This window comes from Quercus lobata, chromosome 7 (genome assembly GCF_001633185.2).
Source record: "Quercus lobata isolate SW786 chromosome 7, ValleyOak3.0 Primary Assembly, whole genome shotgun sequence".
In the NCBI taxonomy this organism is placed as follows: Eukaryota; Viridiplantae; Streptophyta; class Magnoliopsida; order Fagales; family Fagaceae; genus Quercus; species Quercus lobata.
The window spans coordinates 39,378,641-39,388,939 of NC_044910.1; the positions used below are offsets into that span (position 1 = coordinate 39,378,641).

The following is a 10,299-nucleotide window of genomic DNA, read 5'->3' on the forward strand; positions in this document are numbered from 1 at the left end:
CTTCTAGTGTGTTGCATTGAGCTGCCTGTCTTTGCCTATATTCTCCTAAATTGATCTACCATTCTCGTAATCTTCCTGTAATCCTTGCGACAAACTTAGCAATAATCTAGGAAATAGTGGCATTTGGAGCTTGAAATTCAGCTATGCACCAAGAATACATGTTAAAGAACTCATCATGCCATTTGGATGGAGGAATATTGTCGAGAGTGAATAAATGTTTTGAATCTGTAGTTGGTGAATAAGTCAACCTTGTTTGATATTCTGGAACAAAGGCTAGTGGAGGGAAGATTGGTGGTGGTGGAGATGGAGGTTTTTTAGGACGAAGAACATCATCTTCTTCTTCTACCTTTGGCTCAGTATTTGTCATAAACACTTCCTCTAGACCAGGATCAGACAAGACTAGGTCTATGTCATCAATTATTGGGAGCACAAAAGGTTCTCTTGAATCTTCAAGGGTAAGGGTTTTGAGAAATGATGAAATTGGGTTTGGAGGGTCAGGATCCACAACCAACATGTTCATGTTTGGGGGTCTTGATGAAGCACCAATAATTGGATCTGGGGGTTGGTATAATGGTCCTTTGTCTTTCTTTATAGGAGAAGGTTCATTTTGTGGTCTAGTTTGAGGCTCTTGTTGAGGTGGAATTGAATACAAAATGGCAAGAAAAATTCCACTTGGTATAAAAGGGTTATGGTTAGGATGTGTTATGGCTAATGGTTGGAGGTTTTGATAAGGAGAAATTGGTGTGAATGGAGAGGTTACCGGTATGAACAGGTCTTTGTATAATGATTGTCGATGTTGAAAAGGCATATGAACATGTATTGGAGGAGTCTGAGTGGCTTCTTTCTGTGATCCTTCCATAGATTGGAGTTGTAACAATAATTGTTTCCTTTCTTTTTCTTTTTGCCCAATAAGAGGAAAAGAGACAGACAGATCTTTGACTGTGGAAGCTATGGTTGCCAATTCCTGTTCAACTACTTTGATTTTCTTCTTTAGATCTTCAATAAGGGAATTTGAAGATGAAAAAAATATGAATAATTGCCTCAGTTATCTTTTGTTGATTATCCAAAATTTTTGAAAGGACATGGTTTTGTGTCACGGCATTTTCTGCTTGCCAATTTAAAGCTGCTTCTGCCGAAAAGACCTGTTTCTTAGTTCCGTCTGGATTGTTTCCTACAAGATATTTGATTTTCCAGTCATGTTTGGTGTTGGTTTAAGAATGATCAAAGCTTTCTAATGGAGGAAAATTCTGTGCATAGGAAGGTAAAGCTTGGTTAAACATGTAGCAAGGTAAGGGTTTTTGTATGTGGGTTTGGCCAGTAGGAAGGGGTTGACATTTTGATATTTGGGGAAGGACTTTCTGGTAGTATGGGATTATTGGAGGTTTCTGGGTTTGATCATGGTTTTCTTTGCATGGAGAGAGAAAAGGAAGGGTTTGCTTTCTGGTTCTAGGATAGAGGACATAATAATCAAACTTTCCAGAAGGTTCTCTAAGGAGGTCAACTTTTGGATCTCCTGCTTCATATCTTTCTTTGAGAATCTACTGAGAAGATTTTTTCTTTCTTCTAGAATAGTCTTGTTCAAAAACTTTTTCCTTTTGACAATCAGTACAATCACAAACATCCCACCATATATGACCAGAAGGCGTTTTTCCTTTATAACAAGGTTTTCCGTTATCTCAAAATGCTTTAATTTTAAGGCCATCTTCACAGTCATAAGATACTGATTGGAGCATAGCAATTTGAGTTGGGAAGATAGTTACATCTTTCTTCTCTAGTGGAGCTGTCAAGAATCTTGTCTCTACTTCACCATTTGCTTTTCTGATAAAGAGAGGATCATTTGACTGGATCAGTTTAGTTGCCTGATGAAGCATCTCATATTTCGTAATCCATGATTCTGGAAAGAGAACTCACCTGGTCCTTGTTAAGTTGTCTTGGAACAAAAGTGCACATGGGTGTCATTCCAGGATCAACTTAAATCAACAAAGCATCATTAGATTGGGCTATTTCTGGAACCGCCATGTCAAAAGCATGATTCTGAAGTCTATAAGCAAGCTGGTAGTGCAGTGTGGCAGTAAATGTGTCTTGCACCTGAGAGGCTCCTGTAATTTGGACCTGTACTTTGAGAGCATCACAGAGATGGGGATCTTTAAGAGACATATTAAAGTTGGGAAAAAGTGTGACAAAGATTGTTCCTGCATTTAGAGTGGTCTGGACTGTTCCTATTACTGCATTTTGGTATTCCAAGAATCTAGAATCAAAAAGTGAAATTCTGGAGACTACAGGAAGTCCCTTTCTTCTATGGAAAGTTAATGCCAACCTGACAGCACCAAAGTGAAGGTGTTTATATCCTTGTTTCTGTCATGAAATTACAAATTCTCTAGGAAGGGCAAGGGTAATAAAATTTTTTGCCTCACTTGCTGGAATATTATACTGATCAAACTTAGAGGTTTAGACATATTCTTTTACAGTAGAAGCTTGAGAAGGACCTAAAAACCTTTTTATGGATTTTTTGAAAGAAACTTGGGGTTTATCAAACACGGTATAAGGATTTACAATAGGAAAATCAATAATAGGAATCTTACTATCTTTAGGTACATGGGAGATTTCATACAAATAATCTAACCTATTTGCAGTAGATTTACGAAGGGAAAGATCAAGAACAGGTTTAGTGGTATCGGTGACTTCTGAAGATGAACTTGCCATGACAGTTTCTTTTAGAAAGAACTGTTTACCAAAGGCCTAATAGGACTACAATGCCAACATAAGTTTAAACGTCCCCAAGGAAACAATGGAAAACAAGGTTCTTTAAGAATTTTGAGAGCAAACTCCTTAGTGTTCTACTTGATTATCAAATCCAGTGTTCTGATGTGATTGATACAGAGGATCCATGTATTGTGGCAACTGTAAATCACAAAGCATACTAATCAAGACAATAATCAAAGTATACTAATCAAAGGAGTGAGAAACTAATCACAAGGCTCTGATACCAACTATTGAAGGCTATAAAGGAAACGAGAGAAAGAGGGTGTAAGAAGATTATGGAAACTAGTTAATAACATATATCACTAAGAAGATATAAAAGATAACATGAAAATATGGGATAGAACACAGCACAAGATACAGCAAACTAAGAGACATTATATTCAACAACTTTTTTACAATAGACATAAAAGACACTGATGGACATCTTACAAGAACTTCTAAGGGTTTTCCTGTTTCTCTTCACTCTTGCCTCTTCAGAGTTACATGGACTCTATTTATAGACCATAAAGCTTAAGGATAATGTACATTATACATTTCAGAAGAAAGTAAGGGCTTAATCCATGAATTTACAAGTGGCAAATCAGGTAGGGGCCTGGCTGTAGATGAATCTACTTCTGGATAAAGTTTTGCCATGGTTATAATGGTGGATGTCAGGATAAGATTCTCACATATCAAGAGTAAAGGGCTTGGTTGGAGTTGATGAACAAGTGTCAACCCACGTAGGGGTCCTGTCTGCATGGGTGAGATCTCTTAGATATGCTTCTGACAAAGGGATGGATATGTTACTGTTAAGAATAAGAGTGCTACGTCTGAAGACGTTTGTGAGACCTTTTTTTTTTTTTACACTGCACTACCAGCTTGCTTATAGACTTCAGAATCATGCTTTTGACATGGCGGTTCTAGAAATAGCCCAATCTAATTAAATTTTCTGTCTCACTTGCTGGAATATTATACTGATCAAACTTAGAGGCTTGGATCCCCTCTCACAGGTAGAGATCTTCTCATAGGGTTTGATCTTCTTCGTGTGGGTGGGACGTAGGTCGATCCTTACCCATCCCAAAGTGAACAATACCTGATTGGGGGCCGAGACGAAAGTCCTCCCACAGTAAGAGATGGAAACAGTTTAGAAAAGGTACAGTGAACTATTCCCACTGCGTAGAGGTGTAGCCTATTACTCTTTAAAAAAAAAAAAAAAACTCTAGTTTTGAGTAAAGAATGAGAAATTTATTTTACATAATACTTTTAACATTAAATAATGTACAAAGACTGAAAAAGGTTTCCAGGTACAACAATTATTTCCTGGTAAACATTTAGATTAATGTATCTTTATCATTTTTCTTCATTTTATTGAAGAACATGAATGGAACATGTATTTTCACATTTTAGTTTTGCACTTTACAAGCAGATTCAGATGATAGGCTTGTCAACCAGAGTGAGTCACTAGTAACAGCCTCATCATCATCATTTCTGTGCCATGTCCAGAGAGCATTGGTTGAATTCACAATGTTGAGTTCCCCATGCCCAAAGCTTGCTTCCCTGAAAAGGGATATTTCAAGCTTTGGATTTTGATACCTATAAGATCAAGAATGCACGAGGTTAATTATATGAAAATAATGGAAAAAATATATATTTTATCCTTGCTTTAGCTATAATAATCACTTTCATTTAATATGATCCATTTTTATGATTTCAAATATATGAATTAGAATCTTACTTGCTAGCAAGGCCTTCACGGTTTCCCCCATCACCAATGTTGATATACACTGGAGCACAATTGTCAGTATTCCCATTGTAAACTCGAGTCTGAGAGAGAAGCAACAATAAGAAATGGAAACATATCAATGACACTGAATTCTTCCACTAATTAGCACATCAAATGTGGTACTCAAAACTAATAAAAACAATTCACTTAATATAAAAAATGAACATTTTATGTAGATTTCTTAAATTCATATCATTTTCCTGAGTTGTAAATAGAGATTTGAGCATAGTCAATCAAGCAACAAAACTAAATTTAAGAAATGACAATGAAGTAGGGCAAAACTAGAACTTACAAAGCGTTCATAAGCATGTACATGTCCAGCAAAAACAACATCCACACGAGCTTGATAAAGTAACTTTTCCATGGATGCCTTCATGTCAATCGACTCTTTCTCACCTTGATGAGCAGTATTGGTATTGTACCATGGTGCATGAATAAGCACTACGGTCCAAGGAGTTTTATTCCTATCAATCTTCCCCAAGTCCGCCTGTAACCAACTATACTGTGAAGAAGTAGGACCAAAGTCTGTGTACGAACCCAACATGATAACATGTACCCCAGCTACATCGAAAGAATAGTATAGGTTTGAGTCTGAGCCACTCTCTTCAAATGGCATGCGCCATCTTGCATTATAGGCTGTGAAGGTTTCTTTGTGAATTAGTGGGATCTTCTCAATCTCGTGGTTGCCTTGGGTCACCATCCAAGGCCTCTGGCTAGCCAATGGCTCCACAAGCCTCCCAAATGAGTCCCAAAGAGGCTGGATGAAATCGGCATATGATAAATCTCCTGGCAATAGCAGCATGTCATAATTTGACTGTGCTATGTGTTGAAGGGTTGACTGGGTCCAATCTGTCTGTCCAAGATCACCTGCATTATATATTGTACATAAGTAAAATGGTACGATATATGAATATGAAATATGGAAAACATAAGGGTGTTAATTTAAGGCTAAAGAATTTAAAGGAGATCCTTAAAGTTTAAAACTAAATTTAAGGCTAAAACTGAAATTTATTTTTATTTTTATTTTTTAAGAAAAAGAATAATTTTTTTTTTTTTTAAAAAAAAAACACTGTAATTCTTTTCAAATACTCAAAATGTTAAAGAGATTTTTAGTCAAAATTCTATATCATAAATACTCTTTATTGAAGTTCTGCACTTAAAATTATACATCCTGCAATAATGTCAAATAGACACATGGTATTCAAATTACTCACTAATTGTAACATAATGGTTAACAATATGTATATCAAGAAATGCTATAGACAAAATAGTTTTAATAACAAATTTCAAACCTATTGAGTTGACAAGTTATTGTTAATTCTCAAATGAGCTCATTATTAATATTACTTTATTATTTACCATTTACAATTTGTGACTTCAAAAAGTTGTGAAATTTGTTGTGGTGTGCTTCTAGACATATTGATATGCATGAATTCCATATTCTATTAGCGGTAACATGTGTATAGTCAACATTTACATACCTACAACGGCAAAATTAATTGGAAATTGAGCTGGTGGAGTTTTGAAACTGAGCTCGGGGGCTGAATCCGAGCCGCAACGGTAGTAGTAAACAGTATTAGGGTTTAATGGACCAATTACTACTTCATGAATTTCACCAGACTTGTACGTCAAGTAATCATATGAAGATGTAGTCCCAGTTACAGAAGTTCCTTGTGCCCCAGAAGTTGTTGTATATTCTATTGTTGCTGGGGTTGAGCTATCAGTAATCCATGAAATCCTCATTTTGTCTTCGCCAACTAAAGATATATGCACCTGCAGTAACACATCAGTATTATTGAAAGGTATAAACCATTTCAAGCCCAATGTATGTTGGACATAGAGATTTGGACCACATATTAGTACTTAATAACTCTAAATTAGCCATTCCAATGGGGTGTTTGCACGAAATGAATTGTATAGGTGTTTCAAGTAATACTTATGCCTCAAGGTTGAAAAAAAAAATTCAATCAACTAATCAAGGTTGACCACAAGAGATGTTATCAGAGTTTAAGAAATCATTTTTCTAGAATCAAATCCTATATTTTGCTTCGAAAATTTAAACCATAATATTGGATAATATTTGTTGCAGTCAATCAAATGAAACTATACACACGTGAAAATATCAAAAACCAAAAGTCAGTGAATTCTATTTAAAATGGCACTACCTTTTATCATAACGGAATAAAATTAGAAAGCAAGATATCTGATTTTATAATAGCTGTTGCCTGTTGGATAGGTGTATTACTATTATTACTTTAATAAAAACTTTTTCAATACCATTAAAACAAACAAAAATAAAAATAAAAAAGTACAGCCCAAGTCCACTTACTAATAAATGGGCTACATGTTGACTTACTAATTCAACACAGACCAAGCCCAATTCTTTTGGGTCGTGGAAGTTGAAGTCCATCCGATCCATGTAGTAATCAAAATATCAAAATAGATATTTTTTTTTCTTCGATAAGAACTAAATTAATAACACACAGATAATTTTAGTAAAAATAAAATAACACACAGATAATTATATATACAAAATCACCGTGAAAACAAGGTCATAGGTCAACTTCATAAAGGAATATTCATCGGGAATCTGAACCAGGTTTTACTTTGGGTAAATATATCTGGACTAATTTCACTTAACTTAGTCCCTCCTCCTTTCACTTAAATAATCTCTAAGACCAAACCCGGATTTCACAACTTTGACAAATCACTCCCATTTCTCAGTTTTGATTATTGGAATCATAAAAATAATCTACACTACATGACTACAATGCAAGAAAAGTTGCTACTGGAAAGAATAATAATAAATAGCTGCCTAACTCTTAACCTCAAAATACGGAGCTAAAGTCTAACATCACATTCTACAAATTTCATAAATAAAAAATATATATACATATATATATATATATATATATAATACAGCGTTGTTCTTGCTCCAGATCCAGGGACAACGATGGTCTACAATATAAAATTACATGAATAAATTTCTTTTCTATTTTTTCAACGACAGACTAAAAAAAAAAAAAACATAGACTGCCCAAGAATTCAATGAATTGAGTACCTGCTGTGGAGAAGCAGAATTAAGATTTTCCGGTTGTTGCACAAAGAAATTGGGCCGAGCCGGCGGGCGATTGTACGTTTGTAGATTGCCCAAGAATCCATTGAAGGCTAGGCCAGTGGATACCAGAAACAACCCCAGCCCTCGCACAGCCATTTATGCCAGCTTAAACTGGATATTGAGCTGATTTTTAATTTTATTTTTTTTACATTATCATTTATGGGTGAGAAAATATCTTCTATATATGTATGTCTTTTTCACTCGGTTTGCATGGACAGAAATTTCAGTTACATACGTTACAAGACAAGGGCTAGGGTCCCATTCCCATAGCATTAATGTTACTCGATAAAATTTATGGGATACAAAGTGGAATAATCTGACTAAAAACTACGACACTACTTCCTTATATCAACAAAATGTGACGGACAAATCTAGCAGCTTATTAATATCGAACGTACACTAGGGAGCACATATAATATTAGGAAGTCTCTGTCAGAAAAGGATATTCCCAGGTATAACCAAATTTCTCTCTTGTTCTTGTTTTCTTAAGATTGAAGTGTTCAGTGAATGAGCTAGGTGGATATTTACGAGTTGGGTGCATTTGCTCTAGGTGTTTTTTCCAGTGCCAAAGGCTAGCTAATCTGTGTACTTAAAACCTGGGAAGCTAAGACTAGGATGAAGATAATGAAACGAATTAAAAAACAAAACAAAAACTGCTGCCCAAGCCCACTTACGGCCATATTGGGCTTAGGTTGGACTTTCTCACTGAGTGGCAAGAATTTAAGATTTTAATAGATGCTTTTAACATTTTCTAAGAGAGTCTATATATAACCTGATGTAAACATCTCATCTTTCGGTCTTAGTGTTGAGTAAAAAAATCAAATTAAGATTAAATTTAATAACCTGTTTTGGCCTTAAACCTAACTCGTAGACAAACTCCCTCATCCCAATTCCCATCAAAGCCAACAAATTATAAGTTACTATTGAAACTAGTATGCCTTTCCTTAATTTTTTTTTTTTTTTTTTTTTTTTTGAGAAACAATGAACACGGGTCTATTGCTTTTCCTAAAGGTTAGGATTCAACATCAAACTTCTCTCTCTCTCTCTCTCTCTCTCTTTTGTTCTTCGATATAAACAAAACATTCCTCATTGGCTGTATTTCATGCAACATAGAAATCCCCGCAATAAATACACAACAAGAGGATAATTAATTATATTGAAAAAAAAAGACCCACAAAATTTAGTTTTCATGATCTTCCGCAACAGATTCATTCATACACTGAAAACAAGAATTGCCAAACATATATACATCTATGAAGGCATAAAATTAATGAATACCTGTTGTGGAGAAGAATCATCAAGATCTTCCAAGTGACGAACAATGAGGTCCTTGCGCATAGGTGGGCGATTGTATGAATAAACGCCACCAATGGATCCAGCAAAGGCCAAGGCCACTGCAAATGTTAGAACTAGTCTCAACTCTCGCAAATCCATGGTGGTTCTAAACTAGACGAGGTTTTTTTCTTCTTTGAGAGTAAGTTATATATATATTCACACAGAGAGAGCTAGCCCTCAAAGAATAATAAGAAGGAGATGACAAATTAAAGAGGCTCACATGTGAAGAGGTACCAAACGGAGTTGAAATTTTTTTCTCATCCGTTACGTGTATTTTTTTCTCAGATACAAGGATTGGTGTCATTATATATAAATACAAAATCATGACCATGACATTAGCGTCTTAGACCAAACTCACTGGACTATAATCCACACGTGAAAAGTACATACGAAAAAAGACGTGGCATTAATGGGAACTGTATATTGGCATGTACGTACGTTAAAGGCTTACGATTTTTTCAAAAATGGGAAATTTCTTTTTTACTATTATATTTATAAATTTATTTTGTCGTGCATGTGGTACAGAATATGATAATTGTTGGTGGTGACTGGTGAGTTTACTGGGGTTGGCTTTAATTTGTTGCCAAACATTTCGTCACGGTGTGATTGTTGCATGCAATTTCGGCCACGGCTTCCTTTTCAGTGACAGCTTCTGAAAATGAATTTATAGCTAGCACACTGTTTTGGTGTCGGTTTGACACAAGCTCTATAAGTTTTCTCGTCTAATGAATGTACAGATTTTTAAAATTTCTTTTTTTTTTAGTATATAATTTACTTTTAACAAAAAAATAATTAGCTAAAAACCAAATAAACTGGTGCCGACAAAGACTTACATACCTAAAATTACCGTTTCGGTTTTGTTCAGACAATATTTTTGGGGGTTTATTAAGTCGAGAAATTCATTTAAGTATTTTCTTTCTAGCTTTGGCATTACTCAAGAAACAGAATTTCTGTTCATGAATTAAATGCACAGTAGAGTTTTATCCATATTCATCTTCTGCCATATTATGGCATAGAGTCTAATTTTGTGGTCAACATAAATATGGCCAATATAAATGCTCATTAAGATTTTTTTTTTTTTTTTTTTTTTTTTTTTTGAGAAAGAATGCTCATTAAGATGATAACATAGTTACTAAAATACGCATATTATATTATATTGTATATTATATGAGTTTGAATTTAGTTAGGGTAGAGTGTAAAATCTATGTTTTACATAATTCAATAAGAGATTGTTACATCAGTTTTTTATTTAAAATTCAGTATATCCTACCACACATATCTCAATAAACTCACAATTAAGTTGGATTTTCAAATAGGTATT

At 34.7% G+C, this 10,299-nt stretch overlaps 1 protein-coding gene across 2 annotated transcripts; it reads right to left on the reverse strand.

Annotated features, from left to right (window-relative positions):
• Nucleotides 1-4,016: 4,016 nt before the first annotated feature.
• Nucleotides 4,017-9,216, reverse strand: LOC115951262 (probable purple acid phosphatase 20). 2 transcript variants are annotated; one of them, XM_031068444.1, is made up of 5 exons: nt 8,922-9,216; nt 6,007-6,298; nt 4,818-5,392; nt 4,478-4,566; nt 4,017-4,335 (listed from the first exon to the last, which is right to left on the reverse strand). In XM_031068444.1, the coding sequence occupies exons 1-5, from the start codon at nt 9,075-9,077 to the stop codon at nt 4,146-4,148; spliced, it is 1,302 nt and encodes a 433-aa protein (XP_030924304.1). In that variant the 5' UTR covers nt 9,078-9,216; the 3' UTR covers nt 4,017-4,145. The 2 variants fall into 2 exon arrangements, with proteins under 2 accessions (XP_030924304.1, XP_030924305.1); XM_031068445.1 differs by lacking the exon at nt 8,922-9,216 and adding an exon at nt 7,587-7,769 and having other exon boundaries at nt 4,037-4,335.
• Nucleotides 9,217-10,299: the final 1,083 nt, after the last annotated feature.

What these genes read in the sequence shown, in the direction of transcription:
- LOC115951262 (XM_031068444.1), bottom strand. Translation starts at nt 9,077, where the DNA reads ATGGATTTGCGAGAGTTGAGACTAGTTCTAACATTTGCAGTGGCCTTG. An exon ending in ATGATTCTTCTCCACAACAG is followed by an intron (nt 6,299 to 8,921) that starts GTATTCATTAAT and finishes GTGTTACTGCAG; the next exon opens with GTGCATATATCTTTAGTTGG. An exon ending in AATTAATTTTGCCGTTGTAG is followed by an intron (nt 5,393 to 6,006) that starts GTATGTAAATGT and finishes TATATAATGCAG; the next exon opens with GTGATCTTGGACAGACAGAT.